The 24,186-nt window shown below is 59.8% G+C and overlaps 1 protein-coding gene across 1 annotated transcript; it reads left to right on the top strand.

The window, feature by feature from the left end:
* The first annotated feature begins 14,737 nt into the window (after positions 1–14,737).
* Positions 14,738–16,965, top strand: GSTP1 (glutathione S-transferase pi 1). The gene is made up of 7 exons (XM_062197726.1): positions 14,738–14,812; positions 15,028–15,063; positions 15,189–15,295; positions 15,380–15,467; positions 15,764–15,867; positions 16,445–16,552; positions 16,717–16,965. Coding segments are annotated over exons 1-7 (633 nt in total). The 5' UTR covers positions 14,738–14,811; the 3' UTR covers positions 16,906–16,965.
* The last annotated feature ends 7,221 nt before the right edge of the window (positions 16,966–24,186 follow it).

Here is a 24,186-nt window from a genome sequence, read left to right as displayed (position 1 = left end):
ATGCATGAGGGAAGGCAGTGGAGGATGGCCCGAGCGCGGGGGCCCTGCACCCACAGGGGAGACCCCGACGGAGCTCCCGGCTCCTGGCTTCGGCCTGGCCCAGCCCTGGCCATTGCGGCCATCTGGGGAGGGAACCAGCAGATGGAAGACCTCTCTCTCTCTCTCTCTCTCTCTCTCTCTCTCTCACTCTGCCTTTCAAATAAATGAATCCTTAAAATTAAATTAAGTAAAGATGTAGAGGGGGGTCTGCTGACGTGAAAAAGTTCAGTGTTTGTCAGGAAGTTAGAAAAATTCCAACTCTATACACACCTGACATGGCTACAAACTATGTGTGGCGAAACACCCGCGTTGTGATGAGAGGCAGATGGCCGTGACCCTTTGCGTCGTGCGTGTGTGCGTGGGCGAGGGTGTGTATCGGCTTCTCTCACTTCATTTGTTGTTTTTCTCTCCACCGCACCGCACGGTGGCTGTTCTGACACTTCAGTAATTTTTGAAGCAGAGAAAACAATCAAATATTCAGTCTGTGAACAACCACTTTTCAAACATGGGTACTGATTCCACCCTCGTCAGGGCCAGAAACGGCCACTCCCGGGCCGGCGCTGTGGCTCACTTGGTTAATTTTCCGCCTGCGGCGCCAGCATTCCATATGGGTGCCGGGTTCTAGTCCCGGTTGCTCCTCTTCCAGGCCAGCTCTCTGCTGTGGCCCGGGAGTGCAGTGGAGGATGGCGCAAGTGCTTGGGCCCTGCACCCACATGGGAGACCAGGAGGAGGCACCTGGCTCCTGGCTTCAGATCGGCGCAGTGCCAGCCATAGCAGCCATTTTGGGGGTGAACCAGCGGAAGGGAGACCTTTCTCTCTGTCTCTCTCACTATCTATATCTACCTGTCAAAAAAAAAAAAAAAAAAAAAAAAGAAAGAAAGAAAGAAAAGAAAGAAACGGCCACGCCAGCCACCGAATGGCCTGGAGGAGGGAAGACCAGGATCTTCCCCGCTGCCGAGTTCGCGGTACCGCACACAGGAAGCCACTGCTCTTCTAACAAAATTGTTTACTTATTTAGTGGACAGAGGGAGAGACTCCCAGAAAGGCAGGCGGGGTCCCTCGCCTACCAGTTCACTCCTCAGATGCCCTCAACAGCTGGGGCAAGGGGCAAGGGGCAGGAACTCCCTCCAGGTCTCCCGCATGGGCGGCAGGGCCCCGACCACGTGAGCTGTCACCACGGCCTCCCAGGGCCGGCACCGGCACCCGCAGGCAGCTGGAGTCAGGTGCTGCGGCTGGGACTGGAACCCAGGTGCTCCGACGTGGGAGGCAGGCGTCCTAGCTGGTGGCTTTACCCCAGGCCCAGTGCCTGCCCCCGGGATGCACGGACATGTCACACACACACCACCGTGCGGCCACCAGCTGTAGCACCCAGGGGCCCGCCTTGCTCCGTCCCAGCCAGTGCCCTCCCAGGGCGCAGCAGAGCCCCCGTCTGTGAGGCAGGTCGGCCCCTCGTCCATGGCCTTCATCCGGTCAGACAATGCCCACAACGTTCTAGAAGTCCCTCTGTTTATTCAAAGCTGCCGATGGCGCCAGCTCTATCTCTGGGCACGCTGGCCAAGTCCTGCTGACACGGAATTCCCCGGGGCAGGTGCACGCCCACAGCGACGCCTGGGGGACTTTGTCACCTCAGCCAAGCTTCAATCTGATGAGTCCGCATCAACGAAAATGAGAGCAAATATTTGAAGACTCCAAGGAGGACCTCCGAGGCCATGTTTCACGGCGCGGCCCTGACGGACAGGTGTTTGTGGTGTTAAGATGTTCGGGGCCGGGCTCATGCACCACCTACCCGTACGCCTCTCATGGCCTCAGGAGCCGGCCCCTTTGCCACTGCCTCTGTCACGGCGACAGTGCCGCCCCTGCCGACCTCACGTTCTGGGGGAGAGCGGTGTTTTCTGAACACCACGTTTTGTCTTTTGAGAGGTGGAGAGACATCGAGAGAGAGAGAATGAGGTCTCCCATCTCTCTGCTCGCTCACTCCCTAAATGGCCACTGCAGTGGGGCTGGGGCCAGCTGAAGCCAGGAGTCAGGAGCTGCAGCCGCGGCCCGGTGGGGACACCTGCCTCCCGTGGCGGAGTGCCTGGGTCCAGTCCTGACTCTGCTCTCGATCCCATGCTGTCGCACATGCTCAGAGGCTGCGGTAGCCGGGTCCATGCCACCTCACGGGAGAGCGGATGGAGCTCCTGGCTCCTGGCTTCCGCTAGGCCCAGCCTGGTAGTCGTGGGCATTTGGGGGAGTGAGCCAGCAGATGAGCTCACGTTTTCTCTCTCTCTCTGCCTCTCTGTAACTCTGCCTTTCAAATAAATAAATAAATAAAAACAATGAGCGCCGCGGCTCAATAGGCTAATCCTCCGCCTTGTGGCACCGGCACACTGGGTTCTAGTCCTGGTCAGGGCACCGGATTCTGTCCCGGTTGCCCCTCTTCCAGGCCAGCTCTCTGCTATGGCCTGGGAGTGCAGTGGAGGATGGTCCAAGTGCTTGGGCCCTGCACCACATGGGAGACCAGGAGAAGCACCTGGCTCCTGGCTTCGGATCAGCGCGGTGCGCCGGCCGCAGCGCGCCGGCAGTGGCGGCCATTGGAGGGTGAACCAACAGAAAAGGAAGACCTTTCTCTCTGTCTCTCTCTCTCTCACTGTCCACTCTGCCTGTCCAAAAAAAAAAAAAAAAAAAAAACAAAAAAAAAAAAACAATGCCTGCACCACCGCAGCAGCCAGGGCTGGGCAGCTGAAGCCGGCAGCCGGGAGCCAGGCACTCCCTCCAGGCCTCTCCTGTGCGCGGCTGGAGCCACACAACCTGGGCCGTCGCCTGCCGCCTCCCGAGGTGCGCATCGGGCTATGGGGATCCCAAGTAAAACCAGTTTCTAGGAGATTATATATAAAAAAGGAAGACTCGAGGGTCGCCAGTGCCCTGCTCATGGCAGGAGAGGAGGCCAGGACACCCCGGTCAAACAGACCCCGGTCTCACGCCACCGTCGGTTCATCTTTGCCTGAAACCACTTCCCCCGGGGCCTCTCCTTCCCTTCCCTAGAAAGCAGGAGAAATCCAGGGCCCTGCCCTCCGGGATCGACCTGTTTGATCCCTGCCCTGAGCAATTATTAGCTCGGCGGCAGTGCCACAGATAGCAGCCCAGCCACCTCCGCTCTCCAGGACAGACAGGTCAGGCGGCAGGTGAGCTAAGGTGAGGCTTGCGTTCCAGCTCTGAGCCTCCCCTTGCTGTGCGAGGCCCAGCGCTCCGGCTGGGGCAGAACAGCACAGGGCCTGCTGCTCTGAGGCTCAGCTGCCACGGACAGCGCTTCTGCCTCCCCCGGGCATGTCAGGGAGCAAAGGGGCGGGGACGATAAAGAAAGACAAAGCGCAGCCGTGAGTGTGTGCCGAAGGTTTTTCCCATCAGCCCCTTGCTTAAGCCTTTATGTCTTTTTTTTTTTTTTTTATGCTTTGTTTTTATTTATTGGAAAGGCAGAGTTACAGAGAGGTCTTCTGTTTGCTGGTTCACTTCTTAACGGCCGCCGTGGACAGGGCTGGCCGGGTGGACGCCAGGAGCCTAGAACTCCATCCGCGTCTTCCACGTGGGTGAGGACGCACAAGCACTCGCGTCATCATCTGTTGTGCCCAGACCACATCCGCAGGGAGCTGGATCGGAAGTGGAGCAGCCGGGACTCGAACCAGTGCCCTTATGGGATGGCGGCACTGCAGGCCGGGGATTTAACCCGCTGCCCCACAGCACCAACTCCACAGAGTACGTTTTTTTTTTTTTTTTTTTTTTTTTTTTTTTTTTTGAGAATCTTTTGGAAGTTCCTGCTCTGTTGGGCGGGTGCCATGGCGTGTCGGGTTAAAACTGCCTGCGTCTTTGGCCCTGAGACCTCTCAGACCCCCTGAACCGATCCCCCAACTTCTGTCGTCAGGGACCGGAGGGCCCCCTGCCGCCCCCACAGTGGTGATCTGAGAGGAACTTTCCACAGCCCCCCGGGCGCGGCCAGGAAGCCGGGGCTCCTGGGGGGGCGACGTCTCCTGCCGCCCTCCAGGGACTGCGTTCTTCGGGTTTCGGCACCAAAATGGCTCAGACTGCAGACACCAAGGTCTCCGTGGGATTCTGCTCGCAAATCTTGGGTGGGGAAGCACCAAAACGGGCCCCCGGCCGCGGCCGCATCGTGATCAGACGCCCGCCTGGGCGCCCCAACGGGGCGGCCGGAGCGACGCTCGCCTGGGTCCGAGCATCCCGACGCCCGGATCTTCTCCGTCCTCCTCCTCACCCACGGCTCTCCATTCTGCTTCCTGCTCCGTGGCCCCTCGCTCAAGCAGCCTGCTCCAGCGGGCAGCAACTACAGCCGTCATGGGTCCGGTGACGCCAGCACACAGAGCACACAGCACGTGTTCCAGGGTCCCCATCCACTGGCGTCACCCCGAGGCCTATCTCTCCGGCTAGGGCGATGCGGCCAGCAGGGGCCGGGTGCCCAGCCTGCGGGAGGAGCGGTCAGTGTCACTTGCATCGTGTGGATTTGGGGCGGGCACCAAGCGTAGCTGTTCACCTCCTCCTGGGGCACCTGCATCCCCTGCCTGGGTGGGGTCCTGCCTCTGCTTCTGATTCCGGCTCCCTGCAAATGTGCACCCTCGGAGGCGGCAGGTGTCGGCTCAAGGAGCTGGGTCCCTGCCACCCAGGTGGGAGACCGGGGTGGAGCTCCCGGTCATGGCTGCTGTGGGCATTTTCGGGGCGAACCAGCAGGAGGGAGATCTCTGTGTCTGACTTCCAGATTAAAAAAAATTAATTATGTGGATTTAGTTTCTCCAAGGAAAGAAGGGAGGGACAAGGGACAGGGACATGGGACAGGGACACCGGACTCGGGACTTGGGACAGGGACAAGGGACAGGGACACTTAGCCAGAGAACCATCTGGGCGTCTGCCTCACGCCACGCCTTTCCCGCAGCCAGCGCTCCCCCGTCCTGCATGCTCTGAGAGCGAGGACAAGCGTTCAGGATTCCCGAGGGGAGGCTGGAGGCTGGCTGCTGGGGGCACTGGCCACAGGGGGCCCAGATGCCCATGGACAGCCCTTGCTGGGGTGGGGCAGGCAAGCACGGCGGGCATCAGGGGGAGGAGGTGGAGCAGCGTCCCACCTGGCCTCCAGGAGCACGTTGCTTTGTCACGATGCCCGGAACAGCGGCGTTTCTCGTGGCAATGAGGACGTGGGTCCTCCACCGTGGGGTCTGACCCGGGCAGGGAGTAGCTGGCCTGGTGGGCTCCAGGGAAGTGGAGGGACGCTGGACTCCAGCGGCCTGGGAGTCGGGGTTCAGACTGGTCTGGCTTAGGGATCCATGGGTCAGAATTTTCCTCCGTTTTTCCAAACATAAAATAAGCTCGTACCCTCGGTGGTGCTACAGTGTGGACAGTGGTTTGGGAGCCCCCAAAGTCCCGCGGTCCTGGGGTGGGGCCCCCTGACGCCCTGTAGTGGCTGGCGGGTTAAGGGTGGAGATCTGAGCTGGGCCTGGTGGGGGGCATTTCTGACCATTGGTTGTATCAGCCGAGCGTGGCCTGGGCCTGGTGCTCTGCTCCCTGGCTCACCCCCCACCCCCGCCACACCCTGTGTTTTCCATCACCGTCACCCTGCGGGGTGGGCTCCCCTACCTTGGCCTATGAACCCCAGACTGGGAGCTAAGCTGCTGCAGCTCAGTGGAAGTGAGGACGAGCAGTGGAGGATTCCCAGCACCAAGCTCCAAGGTCAGATCCCCGGACACTGCCGGTGCCCACACCTCAGCTGAATTCTGACGCTAACTGCTGCGGGTTAGAGCAGGCGTACGGCTCGGCCCCCTAAACCTGTCCTTCCCGACTGAGGCCCTGGCCACAGCACTGGCTTCTGCATTTCTGTCCGCCTGGCCCTGGAGTTTGTGCAAAAGGCTCACAGAGCTCAGAGGCGCACTTTTCTGCACGAATCAGTGTGGCAAAGGATTAACTCAGCGACGGCAGGGGAAGGGGCGCACAGGGCGAGGGCCGGGGCGGTGAGGTGCCTCCACGCCCTCTGTGCCCCAGAAGCTGGGAGAGAACCTTGGGGCTGGCCGCATCCACTCCGGGCAGCTGCGTCCAGCCAGAGCCTGAGGGGAGCCCAGCTGAGTGAACAGCGCAGGAGGAGGTCCGCAGCCGTGGGGCCGTTTCGGCAGAATTCACGTGGAGCTTTGCAAGCATCAGTCAGGCGTGAGAGCTGCCGAATGGAAGCACTCCTCCACCCCTCCCGTCCCTGGAGGCAAACCTTTAGCCTCTTATGTCTGGTTCTTCTAAGGCTTTTCTCTCTCTTTCGCTATTTTTAGAAAGATGTATTTATGCATTTGAAAGGCAGAGTTACAGAGACAGAGAGAGAGAGAGCGAGAGAGAGGTCTTCCATCTGCTGGTTCACTCCCCAAATGGCTGCAATGGCTGGAACTGGGCCAATCTGAAGCCAGGAGCCAGGAGCTTCATCTGGGTCTCCCACATGGGTGCAGGGGCCCAAGCACTTGGGCCATCTTCTACTGCTTTCCCTAGTGCATCAGCAGGGAGCTGGATCAGAAGTGGAAGTGGAGCAGCCGGGACTCGAACCGCTGCCCACGTGGGATGCCAGTGCCGCAGGTGGCAGCTTAAGCTACTGTGCCACAGTGCTGGCCACTCTTTCTCTGCTTCTCAGTCCGTCAGTCTGGGGTCTTTTCGGTCCTCTGTCAGGTCCTGATGGCTGCGTTATCATCCTCGTTCAGAGAGTAGGAAACACAGGCGTCAGCTCGCGTTGTGATCGACAGCTTATCTCATCGTTCCCCACTGCAAGGTGCAGGCCTTGGAACCACCGCTTCCTCGCTCAGCTTGCACTTCCGGGCTCCGGTCATTAACTCCTCCCAGGGTCAAGGCTGACGACGGGGGCTATCTGCAGCCCTCGCTGGGCCCCGTGCTCTGCCTGCTGCCGGTGGGTCGCTCCCGGGACGGGTCAGCAGGTGCACCTCTCTGTGGCGCAGCCTTTGGTTCTGAAGGAGTTTCTGGTCGCCTGTTTTCTCTGCTTCCTCATTTGTGCGTGTCAGGCCTGCGCTGGTTTTGGCCTCTGTGTGCAGCCAGATGGCTGTGCCTGTCTCCTCCTCGGCTCCCTGCTCTTCTACCTGAGCTGTTCTCGGGGCCTCCTACGTGGCAGGGGCTGCCGTGTCCCGGGGTAGCTCTTCCTGGGGTGCACTGGGGCCGATGCTAGAGCGGAGTCAGGGTGCACATCAGCTGACGGGGACAGAAGGACGTAGAGGGGGCTGCCCGGGGTCTCCTCAGGTGTACGGCACCCTCAGGGGACCCTTGCCCAAGAAGACCCCCGAAGCCCAGGAACTCAGAACAAAGACGTTGCCTGTGTCAAGAGGACATGTGTGTGTGTGTGTTTCTGAGGCTCTCACAGACGTCCTCCCATGAGAGACCCGTGGGCACGCGTGCCCCCCGGGGAGTTTTTCAGCCGTGTGAGACAGCGCCCCTCCCCCTCAGCCCTAACCTTGCTCTGGGATGTGGTGAGGACCTAGAAGATATCCCCTTTCCAGGTCGGCTTCCAAACCAGGTCCACGGCAAGCTGGGCGGCATGGAGAAGCTGAGTGGGGAGGAGAAGCTGTGTGGGAGAAGCTGAGTGAGGAGGAGAAGCTGCGTGGGGAGAAGCTGAGTGAGGAGGAGAAGCTGCGTGGGGAGAAGCTGCGTGGGGAGAAGCTGCATGGGAGGAGAAGCTGCGTGGGGAGAAGCTGAGTGAGGAGAAGCTGTGTGGGGAGCAATAGCCGTGAAGATTGCCCTGGGCCAGACCTGCAGGGCTGCTGGGTGTCCCCGGGAGCTGTCACCAGCTCAGCGTGTGGCTACGCCGTGGGCCTGCCGTTGGTCTCTTCCCGGGGAGAGGAGTGCCTGGGAGGAGAGTGGTTGACGACAGGGGTGGGGCCAAGGCCAGCTCTGCCCTCCTGTGCCCGCTGGGCAGGTCAACGGCTGGCTCCGTCTGGTGTGTGCTGGCCGGGGCTTGACCGGGTGCCCAGCTGCACCCCGTTGATGACGGGGTGGCGGCGTCGCTAGGGAGCACTCCCCAGCCTCTCCTGGGGCAGGTGAAGCAGGTGTGGGGGAGGGGCTGTCTCCAGAGGTGGGGACCTTCTTCCAGGCCAGGGGTCAGCAGACTTCCTACAAGGGGCAGTGGCAAATGCTGTTTTTCTAAAAGATTATTTGAAAAGCAGAGTTAGAGAGAGGGAGAGAGAGAGAGGTCTTCCATCTGCTGGTTCACTCCCCAGATGGCTGCATCGGCTGGAGCAGAGCCAATCCAAAGCCAGGAGCCAGGAGCTTCTTCTGGGTCTCCCATGTGGATGCTCAAGCACCTGGGCCATCCTCCACTGCTTTCCCAGGCCACAGCAGAGAGCTGGATTAGAGAGGAGCAGCCAGGACCAGAACTGGCACCCATACGGGATGCAGGCACTGTAGGCAGGGCATTACCTGCTACGCCACAGCACCGGCCCCCAGCAAATGTTTTACGCTTTGAGGAGCACAGGGCTCTGTGGCAATCCCTTGGTTTGTTTGGCCACTGTAGCAGAAAAGCAAACACAGATACCATGGAAATGAGTGGGCACGGCCTGGGCTCCAATAAAACTTTATTTCCAAAAGAGGTAACGGCCAAGGTCCACGGTGTGCTGACCCTTGGTTTGGAGGTGAACTCGCACGAGCTGGCAGCGCGCTCTCTGGTAGGAACACTGGAGAACCTGCGCAGAGAAACGTGGAGTTCAGGAAGAAAGAAAACCAAAGCGAGACACACCCTCCTGCAGACGGATGGCTGTTTGAGCCTGTTGTGTAGGGGTGTGTAGTGGGGGGTGTGTGTGTGTAGGGGTGTGTCTCTAGGTGTATGGATGGGGCTGTGTGTGTAGGGGTGTGTAGGGTATGTGTCTGTGTGTAGGTATGTGTAGGTGTGTATACGTGTGTACGTGTGTGTATGGGTGTGTTTCTGTGTAGGTGGGTATATATGTGTAGGTGTGTGTATGGGGTGTGTGTGTGTAGGTGTTATGTATGTAGGTGTGTGTATGGGGCGTGTGTCTGTGTGTAGGTGTGTGTAGGTTGTGTATGTGTGTGTGGTGTCTGTGTGTAGGTGTGTGTAGGTTGTGTATGGGTGTCTGTGTGTAGGTATGTATAGGTGTGTGTGAGAGAGTGTGGCTGGAGGTGGCTCTGAGAAGATGCCAGAGGAGGGACCAGCACTGGGCATAGCCGGTAAAGCTTCCACCTGCAATGCTGGCATCCCATATAGGCACCGGTTTGAGTCCCGGCTGCTCCACTTCCCACCCAGCTCCCTGCTGATGGCCTGGGACAGCAGCAGAGAATGACCCAAGTCCTTGGGCCCCTGCACCCACGTGGGAACCCAGAAGAAGCTCCTGGCTCCTGGCTTTGGCCTGGCCCCATCCCTGGTATTGTGGCCATTTGGGGAGTGAACCGGCGGATGGAAGACCTCTGTCTCTGTAACTCTGACTTTCAAATAAATAAATAAATCAGAAGGAGAAGGAGAAGACGACGGAGAGGGAGAGGGAGAGGGAGAGGGAGAGGGAGAGGGAGAGGGAGAGGGAGGGAGAGAGAGAAGGGGAGGATGAGGGAGTGGGAGGGAGGAAGGAAGGGAGGGAGGGAGAGGCCACCAGCGCAGGGGTCCTGGGTGCCCTGGGGGCTTTCCCTGCTCGGCCCCGCCCCCAGGCCGGCTCCCCCAAGTCCTTGCAGGGCTGTGGAGAGCATGGGGTGAGGCAGGAGGAGCTTCCCCTGCGAGCCCCCAGGACCAGCCCCTTAGCCCTTGGGGAGGCACCTCCCGCAAGGCTGCTCTCCAGGGGTCTCAGGGCAACCGTAACCTCAGACCCAGCGTGCAGGGGACAGCAGGCGGGAGCGGGCTTGGCTGTGTTCTGGAGGTGCCGGCTCTCAGCTCCTTCCGGTCCTTGACTCTGAGGCCTGGAGGACCCCGGGACCTCCTGGGCTACCCAGAGAGCGTGTGATGCAGAACCAGCGGACCACATGGGAACATGCCAGGATGAGCCAAGGACACCGGGGATGTGGAACAGGGAGCTACAAGACAGGAGGCAGAGACAAGACCGAGAGTGGGGAGGCGCCTCTGCTGTGTGCACCCAAGCCTGGAATGTGGTGTGCGGAGAGCCCAGAGCCCTCTCTCCGGGAAGATGAACCGGAGAAAACCCAAGTGGCAGCTGAGTGCTTGGAGGCCGGGTGGAAGGACCGTCCTCCAGGTAAGCCCCAAAGAAGGAAAAATCAGCAGCAAAGGGCCCGATGGGCACACATTTCTCAGAGTTAAAGAAAGAGGGCGGGGCCGGCGCTGGTGCTGTAGGCAAAGCTGCTGCCAGCAGTGCCGGTGCTGGTTCAACTCCCAGCTGCTCCACTTCTGATCCAGCTCCCATCTAATGTGCCTGGGAAGGCAGTGGAGGATGGCCCGAGTCCTTGGGTCCCTGCACCCACATAGGAGACCTGGAGGAAGCTCCTGGCTTCTGGGCAGCCCAGCTCTGGCCATTGCGGTCAATTGGGGAGTGAACCAGCAGATGGAAGACCTCTCTCTCTCTCTCTCTGGCTTCCTCTCTCTGTGTAACTCTGACTTTCAAATAAATAAATAAATCTTTAAAACAATGGAATGAAAACAAATATAAAAGCTTTTAAAATTTTTTTAAACCCTGAAACTGAAGAGAACAGAAGAAAGGCCATAGTTCTGGAGAATAGAGACATTACGGGAAGAAGTGGGACCAAGAGTCCTGGTGTGGGGAAAGGGATAAACACTGATAAATTTACACATCCCTGTGATCCCCCAGACTTATCAATATGTATTTCCCCCAAGTCTCTAGGTTAAACGTAACTATTACCTGAATAAAGTTAGAATGTATATTTTTATTCATTTATTTGAAAGGGAGAGAGAGAGAGAAGAGAGAGAGAGAGAGGAGAGAGAGAAGAGAGAGAGAAGAGAGAGAGAGAGAGGAGAGAGAGAGAGAAGAGAGAGAGAAGAGAGAGAGAGAGAGAGAAGAGAGAGAGAGAGAAGAGAGAGAGAGAGGAGAGAGAGAGAGAGAAGAGAGAGAGAGAGAAGAGAGAGAGAGAAGAGAGAGAGAGAGAAGAGAGAGAGAGAGAGAGAGAGAGAGAGAGAGAGAGAGAGAGAGAGAGAGAGAGAGAGAGAGAGAGAACGCCCATTTGCCTGCTGGTTCCCTCCCCAGAGGCTTGCAATGCTGTTTGACGGGGCTGAAAGCCAGGCTCCGGGGCCCAGTGGGGTCTCCTGTGGGGCGGGAACCCAGACACTGGAGCCATCGCTGCTGCCTCCCAGGTCTGTGTGTGTCTGTGTGTCTATGTCTGTGTCTGCGTGTGCATGTGCCTGTGTCTCTGTGTGTGTGTCTCTGTGTCTGTGTGTGTGCCTGTGTGTGTATCTGTCTACATCTGTGTCTGTGCATGTGTGCGTGTGTGTGTCTGGGTGTGCGTGTGTGTGTCTACGTATGTGTCTGTGTGTGGGTGCAGCCTGCCCCGAGGGCCACCAGGTTCTAATTACAGAGACCAGACGTCCACACCTGGGAGGCAGCAGCTCCGCCCAGATGTGCATCCCAGCACCCACAGGAAGTGAGCGTGGAAGGCGCTGCTGGCGGCAGAGAAAGAATTTCCACGCGGACAAGGCAGAGGGAAAAGCGTGATTTATTTAAGTCAGAGCTCCTGCGGCCGCGTTCGGGACGGGGGCTCCGAGAGAGGCAGAGCCCCTGAGCTGAGGCCCGAGTCCTGCAGGCACACTTGGGGGAAAAGCCCAGGGCAGCGGCTAACGGTCAGTGGGAAGGCAGGGACAAAACCCCCTGGAAGGGCGGGTGACCCCTCCCTCGCAGTCTCATAGACCGGAAGTGCCCAAGGACTGGGACAGGCCCTTGGATCTTGCTAAAGGTAACGTTTGGGGGAAGCAGGCATTTAGCACTCTTAGAGGGACTGCCCGTTTCTTGTTTTCACTGGGACCAACCTAGGACCAGTCTAGGACCAGTCTAGGACCAGCCTAGGACCAGCCTAGGACCAACCTAGGACCAGCCTAGGACCAGCCTAGGACCAGCCTAGGACCAACCAAGGACCAGCCTAGGACCAGCCTAGGACCAACCAAGGACCAGCCTAGGACCAGCCTAGGACCAGCCTAGGACCAGCCTAGGACCAACCAAGGACCAGCCTAGGACCAGCCTAGGACCAGCCTAGGACCAACCTAGGACCAGCCTAGGACCAGCCTAGGACCAGCCTAGGACCAACCTAGGACCAACCAAGGACCAACCTAGGACCAGCCTAGGACCAGCCTAGGACCAACCTAGGACCAGCCTAGGACCAGCCTAGGACCAGCCTAGGACCAACCAAGGACCAGCCTAGGACCAGCCTAGGACCAGCCTAGGACCAACCTAGGACCAGCCTAGGACCAACCAAGGACCAACCTAGGACCAGCCTAGGACCAGCCTAGGACCAACCTAGGACCAGCCTAGGACCAACCTAGGACCAACCTAGGACCAACCAAGGACCAACCAAGGACCAACCTAGGACCAACCAAGGACCAGCCTAGGACCAACCAAGGACCAGCCTAGGACCAGCCTAGGACCAACCAAGGACCAACCAAGGACCAGCCTAGGACCAACCTAGGACCAGCCTAGGACCAACCTAGGACCAGCCTAGGACCAGCCTAGGACCAGCCTAGGACCAGTCTAGAACCAACCAAGGACCAGCCTAGGATCAACCTATGACCAACCAAGGACCAGCCTAGGACCAGCCTAGGACCAGCCTAGGACCAGCCTAACTGCCTAGAGACCCATCCGCTCCCAAGCAGAGGAGACGGGAGAGGGACAGCGCTCTGAGCAGGAGGAAAGGGAGCAGCACCTGAGGAACACATTTATTCCCCCACCCACACCCACACCCACACCCACACACACATGGGTGCACACCCAGGAGCACACACAGATACAAACATCTATACAGGCACACACAGTTATACAGGTACACACACAGGAGCACACACAGGTACACAAGGCACACATATAGGTACATGCGCAGGTGCACACACAGGTAAACATATAGGTACACACACAGTTGCACAGATACACACAGGTGCACACAGTTATACAGGTACATACACAGGTACACACAGGCATACACACAGGCACACATACAGGTACATGCACAGGTGCACAGATACACACAGGTGCACACAGTTATACAGGTACATACACAGGTACATACACAGGTACACACACAGGCACACACAGGCACACACAGTTATACAGGTACATACACAGGCACACACACAGGCACACACAGACACACATACAGGTACATGCACAGTTGCACAGATACACACAGGTGCACACAGTTATACAGGTACATACATAGGCACACACACGGGTGCACACACAGATACACACACAGGCACACATACAGGTGCACACAGTTATACAGGTACATACACAGGCACACACACAGGCACACACACAGGCACACATACAGGTACATGCACAGGTACACACACGGGTGCACACACAGATACACATAGGCACACATACAGGTACACACAGTTATACAGGTACACACACAGTTATACAGGCACACACACAGGTGCACACACAGGTACACACAGGCACACACAGTTATACAGGTACATACACAGGTACACACAGGCATACACACAGGCACACATACAGGTACATGCACAGGTGCACAGATACACACAGATACACAGGTACACACACAGGTGCACAGATACACAGGTACACACACAGGTGCACACACAGGTACACACTTGTGCAGCAGCACACGCAGGCATAACAGCCCAGGGCCATCCTGTGCCGGCAGTGTGGATGGAGCGGGGTGGGGACAAACCGCAGTGAGCAGTGACCCGTAAACAAGTCTCATGGTCCAAGGGCACCAGTGGGGAACGGGCCAGCTGTGGGTGGAGTCAGGCTGCTGGAGTGGGGGAGGGGAGAGGGAGACAGACCCCTGCTGGGGCCGTGGCAGGAAAGGAGGGGGACGCAGGTCCTGCCAGAGAGGGGCAGGTCTGGCTGTCCCTGGTGCCTGGGACACTGAGCGTGTGCACGTCTGTGACAGCATGGCGAGGGGGCTGAGCAGGTGCCCACGCGGGGCGGGGGGAGCTGTGTGAGTGCCATGATGGTGTGCAGGGAGGACAGGAGGTAGCAGCGAGCGCCCAGGGGGCACCGTCCCGGTCTTTGATGTTAAAATACACCTGCTTCTTGGCTTTATTTTCTTTGTTATTTGTAGCTCACTGAAGCCCTGAGGATCACAGAGGAAAAATCCAAGCTGCTTTTAGGTCATTTCCAGGTCCACTGAGTCCATCCAGCAGGACAAGACAGGACCCGGGTGAATGGACTGGGGACTAGGGGTGGGAGACAGCCGGCCCAGAGACCACCTAGGCCCAGGCCCCTGGACCCAGCGCCCGGAGCAAGCTCTCCGGGGATGGCGACCCGGCCCAGACCACGGTGGACAGAATTGCACCTGCTGGTCCCCAAGCCGTGCCTGTCCCCGCCTGCCCTACTTTGGTCCGTCCAGGCCTGGGGACCCCCGCCCACGCCACCGGCGCCCGGCACAGACAACGGCGCCTCCGTGCCAGTCCCGGGGTCGCCGCGCGGGCAGAGCCCACAATGACTCAGCACGGGGGGCGGAGCGGGGGGCCGGCGGGGGCGGGCCGGGGCGGGCCGACCCTAATAAGGCTCGGGGCTGCTGGCCCTGCGCCCGAGCTCCGCCGCCGCCGCCGCCGCCGCCGCCGCCGCCGCCGCCCACGCAGCAGCCTGCGAGTCTGCCCGCGTCCACACCGCAAACAGTGAGTCCGCCTGGACCCCGAGGGACTCTGAGCGCGGGGATGGAACGCGAGGCCTCCCGTCCCAACGCCAGGCGGGGGGTCTAGGGGGCCCGGGTAGACTGTAGCCCCCGGGGGTTCGCGGCGCAGCGGAGGGACCCCAGGGCGCGCAGCGGCGCCCTCCGCTCCGTGGCGGACCCTGCGCCCAGCCCCTCATCCACTTCTCTGTCGCCCCCCAGTGCCGCCCTACACCATCGTCTACTTCCCAGTTCAAGGTAGGCGCCGGGACGCGGAAGAGAGGGGATGCGGGGATGGGGTGGCCGCAGGAGACCCTCTGTGCGCGGGGCCTCCCTGCCTGGGTCCCGCCCCGTCCCCACCGCCCCGTCCCCCTCGCCCCCAGGGCGCTGCGAGGCCATGCGCATGCTGCTGGCCGACCAGGGCCAGAGCTGGAAGGAGGAGGTGGTGAACCTGGAGACCTGGCTGCAGAGCCCCCTCAAGGCCTCCTGTGTGAGTGAGGGCGCCAGCCCGGGCGGGGGCAGGGCCTGCAGGGGCAGCGAGCGTAGCGCTCACAGAGCCGCCCCCCTTCCCCAGCTGTACGGGCAGCTCCCCAAGTTTCAGGACGGAGACCTCACCCTGTACCAGTCCAATGCCATCCTGCGCCACCTGGGCCGCACCCTCGGTGAGTCCTGGCCCCCCTCCCCAGGCTGGGGGCGTGTGTGCGGCCCCATTGGTCCTGAGCTAGCCTCAGCCCGCCCTCCTTCCCCAAGGGGAGGAAGTGGACAGGCACAGGGTCTGGGACTGGCCCAGCCCTCGCTCTCGCCCGCCGGCTCTCATTGCCCTGGGCAGCTCTTGTATGAGGGTCAGCTGCCTCTTCCCCACTGGGCTGTGCAGCCACGTGGCCGCCAGTGCGTCAGCCAGGGTGCGGGGAGGGTCAGGTGTCAGTCACACTGGCCGCTCCCCCCCACCCCACCTCAGGGATCTATGGGAAGGACCAGCGGGAGGCCACCCTGCTGGACATGGTGAATGACGGTGTGGAGGACCTGCGCATCAAGTACATCACCCTCATCTACACCAACTACGTGAGCCTGGGCCCCGGGAGCCTTTAGCCCTGACCCCAGCCCGCATGGGTCTCCGGCCGACCTTGCCCATGGTCAGGGGCCACCAGCCTGCTTTGGCCAGACACACTCCCGCCCCCACTGCGTGGGGCATGAGCACAGTCCAGGGAGGTGGCCCCTTGGCCAGGGCCGGGTTGCAAGGGCAGGAGGCAGCGGGGGCAGGTGCGTCCCGGTGGCTGGGGGGCGCTGGTGCTTTTGCTGAGCAAGGTGTGCACACAGCACAGGTGGGGAGCAGGGGCCGGGTCAGCAGAGGGTGGTGAGTCCATGCACACAGGCCGGGGGTGGTGGGAGACAGGTGGGGGGGCAGGCCCGGGCCCTGATGAAGACCTTGAACCTGACCGTGTGGAGTCCCCTGAGGGCAGTGGAGTGGGGGCCATGCTCAGCGGGGGTGGGGAGACAGAGAAGCCGCTGATGGGGGGGGGGCTGAGCAGAGGGGCAGCTGGCAGCCTGGGTCCCCCGCCAGGGTGCAGTGCCGGGCCCTGGGGGGTGGGCTGGGCGCTGGGAGGGCAGGCGGGTGCCAGCGGCTTTGTGTTTCTGGCAGGATGCGGGCAAGGACAGCTACGTGAAGGCCCTGCCCGGGCACCTCAAGCCTTTTGAGACCCTGCTGTCCCAGAACCAGGACGGCAAGTCCTTCATCGTGGGCGACCAGGTGAGCCCCGGCCCGCCCGCCCGCCCGCCCTCTGGCCCCGCTCGCTCTCTGTAGCCGGTAACAGGTGCACATCACCGCTTCAGCAAGGTGGGGCCGCCCTAGCGGGTGAGGAAGGGGCTCAGGCCCGTCCCACTGGCTGAGACCCCTGTCCCCTCCCCCGGCAGATCTCCTTCGCCGACTACAACCTGCTGGACTTGTTGCTAACGCACCAGATCCTGGCCCCCGGCTGCCTGGACGCCTTCCCCCTGCTCTCGGCCTACGTGGCCCGCCTCAGTGCCCGGCCCAAGCTCAAGGCCTTCCTGGCCTCGCCTGAACACGTGAACCGCCCCATTAACGCCAACGGGAAAAAGTGAGGGTTTGTGGGACCTGCCGGAGGCCAGGCTGCCAAGACCAATAAAATTTTCTAGGGAGAAGCTGTACCTTGCCGCGTGTTTCCTGGGGAGGGAGCTCTGGGGCCCTTGACCTTCAATTCAGGCCAGAGGGCTAGGAAACCTACATCCAAAACCACACTCCTAGCACCTGCCAGAAAGCCCTCTGTGTCCACAGAACTTCAGACACAGCAGGTGCAAACCAGAGAAAGCAAAAAGCACCATCCGTCACCAGAGAGAAACCTCACTCCTGGAACCAGGCTTCCAGCCAGGCAGGTGCCATGGCTCCACCTAGCACAGCAGAGCCGAGAGGGCTCGGGGCTCGGGATGCTGGTGGAGGCCCCGGCCCTGGGACTCTGGGGGAGAAGCGGAGTAGCTAGGGGTGGCCAGGGGTGGGCTGGGGGACAGTCACCCCTCACCTCTCCTGCAGGGTGCTCTGGCTTCCTGCTGAAGTGGGGAGCCCTGGTGTGTCCTGTGCACACCAGCCACACCAGTGCCTTGGTCAGGGTGCTCCAGAGAAACCAGTGAGATTCCTGGAGAAGGCAAACATTACCTCTGTCCTTCCGGGGTTTTTGGGGGGCTGGCGCTGAGTGTTAGATGAGGACAGGTGAAGAGGAGAAAGAGCACCCGGCAGCGTGCGCTTCGTGCAAGTTTTTTTTTTATTTTTTTATTTTTTTTTATTTTTGACAGGCAGAGTGGACAGTGAGAGAGAGAGAGACAGAGAGAAAGGTCTTCCTTTGCCGTTGGTTCACCCTCCAATGGCCACCAAGGCTGGCGCACTGCAGCCGGCGCACTGCGCTGATCCGAAGGCAGGAGCCAGGTGCTTCTCCTGGTCTCCCATGGGGTGCAGGGCCCAAGCACTTGGGCCATCCTCCACTGCACTCCCGGGCCATAGCAGAGAGCTGGCCTGGAAGAGGGGCAACCGGGACAGAATCCGGCGCCCCGACTGGGACTAGAACCCGGGGTGCCAGCGCCGCTAGGCGGAGGATTAGCCTGTTGAGCCACGCGGGTGCCCTAGAAGGAAGTGAGGCTGCAGGGATGCACTTGACGTTGAGGGCTGCAAAGGGAAAGGAACCGCAGACTGAGGGAGGGAGGGAGGACGAAGGGCGGCGCTGCGCACGATGCCCCGTGGCCTGCGAGAGTCTCCCAGCGCCGGGAATAGACCAGTCCCATAAAGCGGTTGAGCTCCAGTCAGCTGGGGAGTGTCTGTCTCGTTCATTAAAAGGTGCAGCATTGGCGCTGGCGCTGTGGTGTAGCGGGTAAAGCTGCAGCCTGCGGCACCAACATCCCATGTAGGCGCCGGATCGAGTCCCGGCTGCTCCACTTCTGATCCAGCTCTCTGGTATGGCCTGGGAGAGCAGTGGAAGATGGCCCAATGTTTGGGCCCTTGAACCCGCATGGGAGACCATTGAAGAAGCTCCTGGCTCCTGGCTTTGGATTGGCACAGCTCTGGCCATTGTAGCCATCTGGGGAGTGAACCAGAGGATGGAAGACCTCTTTGCCTCTCCCTCTCTTTGTCTGTAACTCTGCCTTTCAAATAAATAAGTAAATCTTTAAAACAAACAAAGGTGCAGCATGGACCCGGTGGGCTCCGGCGTGCAGTGCACACAGAGGCACAGCTGTCCGCCAAGCATGGCAGAGGGTTCTCCTTGTCGCTCTCTGTGTTCAGTGCGCGACGATTTTGGAGGATTGCGGACTAAGCCTCTGGCATCTGATCTGAGTGCTTCTGACATTTGCACAGTGATCGTGAAGCCCTGATAGAGGTGTGTGTGTGTGTGTGTTTGTAAAAGCGTCGCATCCGGTGCATCTGGGAGGCAGCCACTATGTTACAAAGGAGCCCAAGTTTGCAGTTTGGCTGGCATTTATGGTAGAGTGACAGGTGGAAACCCTTTGTATACTTTGTTGCCACGTTGCTGGAGCAAGTATTTAGCACAGCAGCTAAGAGGCTTCTTGAGACCTCGCCGCTCGGGTGTGGCAGTGCCTGCGTTTGTGGCCCAGCTCCACTCCCATTGTAGCTTATTTCCATGTGCATCCTGGGAGGCAGCAGGTGATGGTCCAAGAGCTTGGATCCCTGCCACCCACACGAGAGACCCAGACAGAGTTCCCGGCTGCTGGCCTTGGCTTGGCTCAGCCCTGGCTGCTCAGTGGATGGGCGACCACTGTCTGTTTCAAACGCATTTAAAAGGCCAGTGCTGTTAACGGTTAGCAGGGGGATTTGGGAGGTGCCGGCAGAGATTCGGTGTGTCTCTCGTTGGCATCTCACATCTCTATTTGCTGTGCGCTCCTGGAAGTTTGTAAAAGCAAAACAGGTTGGGATGCACCTGTGTGGAAGGGCTGTGGTCTGGCTTTAGCAGCTGCAAGGTTTGCTTGCGTGCCCGACCTTGGCCTTCGTGTAGGAAACCACTGGTATTCGGCCACCCTGCTGGCGATGTGGCTGAGCTGCCTCCCAGGCTGCAAATGTTTGCCACACGAGAACTGGTGCCAGGACCGCCTGTGACCCTCGCAGGAGGCCTGAGGATGCCACCGGTGAAGCTGAACCCCGGGGTCTGGCTGCAACACTGCCAGGCTGTCACCTAGGAAGGGTTTCGGGATGCACCTGCTTTCCAGGGTTGGGGGGATTCTCTCCTGATGGCTTCACCTGCGGGAAGCACAGCCCACGGGCTCCCGAGGATGTTTCTCCACCTCCCGTCACCCCCGGGAAGGGAGCCGAGTGGCACTGCCTTTCGGCTGTGTGCAGCGGACCCTGCCATGCTGTCTCCCAGGGCTGAGCCGCCAGCTGCTTGCTTTGGCAGGAATGAAAATTGGCCTTTGGCGAGACCTAGATGTTGACATAACCAGCAATCAGATTGATCGGTTCCTGGGGGGGCCAGGGCTTGGGAAACCGGTGCCAGGGTGTGGGGACTGTGCCATCAAGCGAAGATTAGGGGTTACTAAGAGCCAGGCAAGTTTAAAGAAAGCTCATGGTGGAGGGCGGATGGGCCAGCCAGAGGGCGGCCCTCAGAACCGGCGAGGGGGGAGAGAGGGAGGGAAAGGCAGTTGCTTGGTTTTGTTTGTTTTTCCCGTCTTAGGCTTGCAGGGGAAGGAAGCAGGTGGAAGTGCGGTTTCCTGGCTGGGATTTTGGGAACAGCCGTCCACTCCTGGAAGTCCTGTGTGTCCAGGGCTGATCCGGGCGCAGCTCGCGAGCCTCGGGAGTCCAGGAGGGGCTTTCTTTGATGTCCAGGCAGTGTCCACACTGCGCAAAGTCCTTCCCAGCAAGGTAGCAGGTGTGCTTGCTTCCAGAGCCCCCGAGGTAACCTCATCTCCTGAGTGAGACGCATCGTGACACCTGTCAGTCAGCAGAGGTCATGGCCTTGGTACCAGCTGTAGTTCGCTCCAAGTTAATGCCAGCATCCCACATTACAGCGCCAGATCGGGTCCCAGCTGCTCCACTTCCTTTTTTTTCTTTTAAAGATTTATTTATTTACTTGAAAGTCGGAGTTACACAGAGAGAGGAGAGGCAGAAAGAGAGAGAGAGAGAGAGAGAGAGAGAGAGATCTTCCATCCGCTGGTTCACTCCCCAATTGGCCGCAATGGCCGGAGCCGTGCCTATCAGAAGCCAGGAGCCAGGAGCCAGGAGCTTCCTCCAGTGTGGTAGAATGAGAAGGCCATGCCAAAATGGCTGCTGGCAACAGAAACTGCCTGGCAACAGGCTGTGATTGGTTGGTTTCAGAAACCACATGACAACGGAGCCTGCCTGGCAGCAGGCTGTGATTGGTTAAAGCACAGACCACCCTTGACTGGATTGGCCGCCTTGGCTAATAAGCTGCTATACCAACTGAAATAAATGAGTCTTCAGGCTGCTCGCCTCTGGCCTGCTTTCACCCAATTCCCAGGGTCTGTGTGATGACTGTGCGCCTCTTGCCCTCACCACTCACCACTCTCCTCCTCCCAGAAACGAATACACAGCAACACTCCAGGTCTCCCACACAGGTGCAGGGTCCCAAGGACTTGGGCCATCTTCTACTGCTTTCCCAGGCCACAGCAGAGAGCTGGATGGGAACAGGAGCAGCCAGGACTTGAACTGGTGCCCATATGGGATGCCAATGCTTCAGGCTAGGGCATTAACCAGCTGCACCACAGCGCCGGCCCCTCCACTTCCGATCCAGCTCCTTGCTAATGTACCTGGGAAAGCAACACATGGGTGCCACCCACATGGAGTTCTTGGCTCTTGTCTCCTGCTTGGCCCAGCCCTGGCTGTTGCAACCATGTGGGGAATGAACCAGCAGATGGAAGATCTCTCTCTCTTTCTCGCCCTACCCCCTACCCATGTCACTTTGCCTGCTAAATAAAGCTCTTTTTTAAAAAAAGATTTTATTTATTTATTTATTTGAGAGGTAGAATTACAGAGAGGGAGAGGCAGAGAGTGAGGTCTTCCATCTGCTGGTTCACTCCACAAATGGCTGCAATGGCTAAGGCTGAGCTGATTTGGAGCCAAGAGCCAGGAGCTTCTTCCGGGTCTCCCATTTGGGTGCAAGGGCCCAAGCACTCAGGCCGTCTTCCACTGCTTTCCCAGGCCATAGCAGAGAGCTGGATCAGAAGAGGAGCAGCTGGACTCAAACCGGCGCCCAAATGGGATGCTGGGGTTGCAGGCTGAGGCTTAACCTACCGTGCCACAGCGCTGGCCAAATAAATCTCTTTAGAAGAGCCCTCCAGCCGTAATAGTTCATTCTTGCACACAGCTGGTCATGGCACTGCACTGTTCCCTTGGGTCCCGTCACGTTCACTGGAGCCAGGATTGGGAGGCTTTGCAATGCCAGGAGGACAGGACAACCAGACGCTACTGCCAGAGGGGTTTGGTCTGCGCCTCGGATCTGGGGTATCCAAGCCCAGAAACTTTTTTTTTGTCTTTTCTTATTTTAAGATTTATTTGTTTATTTGAAAGTCAGAGTTACACACACACACACACACAGAGAGAGAGAGACAGACACAGAGAGAGAGAGAGACAGAGAGAGAGAGAGAGAGAGAGAGAGAGAGAGAGATCTTCCATCCGCTGGAACACTCTGGGCTCCTGGCTTCAGATCAGCCCAGCTCTGGCCATTGTGGCCAACCGGGAGTGAACCAGCGGATGGAAGACCTCTCTCTCTCTCTCTCTCTCTCTCTCTCTCTCTCTGCCTCTCTGCCTCTCTGTAACTCTGTCTTTCAAATAAGTACATAAATCTTTAAAGACTTATATATATTCTGGGGGGCAGAGAGATCTTCCATTCTCAACTTCACTCCCCCAATGGTCACAGCAGCGAGGTCTGGGCCAGCCAGGAGCCTGGGACACCATCCCGGACTCCGACTTCAGAGGCAGAAGCTGTCATCCGCTGCTTCCCAGACACCATAGCAGGGAGCAGGATCAAAGTGGAGCAGCCGGGACTCGAACCAGCACTCTGAGATGGGATGCCGGCGCCAGAGGCGGCAACCTGACCACGGTGCCACAGCACCTGCCCTGCGGGTCGGTCTCCACGCAGGCTGCCCGTGAACAGCAGGAATTCTTACAGGTGAGCAGCCTGGATCTGGGTCCATTGTTTGCTTCTGTAACAGAATCCTTGACACTGGGTGATCCACGGAGCACGGAAATTGACTTCTCAGTTCTAGGGGCTGGGGGGTCCAGGATGCAGGTGCCGGCGGGTTTGCTCCTTGGCCCCAAGCTCGGCAGGTTCGGCTCTCAGTTCTAGGCTGTGCCTTCTGGAAAGGAGCCATGTTGTGTCCTCCCATGGCAGGAGAGGAGAGACCAGGTCCAGCGCTCCCACAGCCCCTCTGATGGTGGTGTTCATCCACTCACAAGCGTGGCGCCCTCCTGACCCCGGCACCACCCATTGGTCACACCACTGCATGCGGCTGCACCGGGGACCTCCGAGGGCCACACTCAGCCACAGAGCAGCGGCCAGCAGGGGCCAGGATGTGCCAACAGCAGGGCTCTCCAGGCGCTCATCCACAGTCAGCGTCAGCAAGTGGCCCCTCGTGCTTCAGCCACTGTGGGTCCAGCAGCTTGGCTGACATCGCACAGAGCACCTACCGTGTCCCTGGGGCACGGGGACAGGTGCTACAGAGCCAGCGACTGTGTCCCCAGAAAGTTCACCTTGGGAACCTAAGTGAGTCTCGGCTGCTTAGGGCAGTCTCTGAGAGCTCGCCTTGTAGCTGTGAGGCGTCCTGTGATTACCAGGCAGCACATGGAACAGAGCGGGGCTCACTGCCCCCCCGGGAGGGCAGGCAGAACAGCCGGATCGTCACCGCCACAGCCGGTGAGATGATGGAGCGGGCGCTATCCCGGTCTGCTCACAGGCGATCTGTTGGGTGGAGCTGTGCTGTATCTGATGAGCCTGTAAGAGAGCAGCACTGAGAGCCAGCGTTGGGGTGCAGCCAGTTACGACCCCGCCTGCGACACCGGCGTCCCACACGGTGCTGGTTCGAGCCCCGGCTGCTCCAGTTCTGGACCGGCTTCCTGCTAACGCACCTGGGAGAGCAGCAGCAGGTGAGCCAAGTGCTCGGGCCTGCACCCGCATGGGAGGGCCAGACTGAGCTCCTGGCTTTGGCCTGGCCCAACCCCGGTCACTGTGGCCATTTGGGGAGTGCACCAGCAGATGGAAGATCTCCTGTCTCTCTCTCGCTGTCTGTGTGCGTGTGTGCGTGTGTGTAACTCTGCCTTTCAAATAAGTATTTTTAAAGAGTTATAATTGGGAGGACATGACAGATCACGCTGGCACTCTGCCTGTGTCAATCAGAAACTGCCAACCAATCTCTGAGGAGGGCGTTTCCACTCCAACCAATCAAGATGGTTTCCTCTGTCCTGCTGCTATGGAACTTCATAGAGCGCCCCAGCCCCGCCCCAGCCCCCGGCCCCGCCCCGGCCCCTCCCCGGCCCCCCGCGCCCCGGCCCCAGCCCCAGCCCCTCCCCGGCCCCGCCCCTGGCCCCAGCCCCGCCTCCGGCCCCAGCCTCGCCCCAGCCCCCGGCCCCGCCCCGGCCCCTCCCCACCCCTCTCCTCCCCTCCCCACCCCTCTCCTCCCCTCCCCGGCCCTCGCCCCGGCCCCAGCCCCAGCCCCTCCCCGGCCCCGCCCCGGCCCCGCCCCTGGCCCCAGCCACGCCTCCGGCCCCAGCCCCGCCCCAGCCCAACCCCCAGCCCAGCCCCCTGCCCACCACCACCCAGCCCCGCCCCGGCCCCGCCCCCGCTCCTCCAGTCACTGCCTGCTCAAGCAGACTCCGAGGTAAACGCGCTCCAGTTTTCTAACAGACCTGGTGTCAGG

The sequence above is a fragment of the Lepus europaeus genome, chromosome 7, assembly GCF_033115175.1.
Source record: "Lepus europaeus isolate LE1 chromosome 7, mLepTim1.pri, whole genome shotgun sequence".
Lineage (NCBI taxonomy): Eukaryota > Metazoa > Chordata > Mammalia > Lagomorpha > Leporidae > Lepus > Lepus europaeus.
The sequence above is the reverse complement of the archived record's forward strand: the minus strand, read 5'-3'. Positions and strand labels throughout refer to the sequence as shown.

Excerpts from the sequence above, each read along its gene's own strand:
- GSTP1 (XM_062197726.1), top strand. Across the intron at positions 15,064-15,188 it reads CGTCTACTTCCCAGTTCAAG|GGCGCTGCGAGGCCATGCGC; the intron begins GTAGGCGCCGGG and ends CCTCGCCCCCAG. Across the intron at positions 15,468-15,763 it reads CCACCTGGGCCGCACCCTCG|GGATCTATGGGAAGGACCAG; the intron begins GTGAGTCCTGGC and ends ACCCCACCTCAG.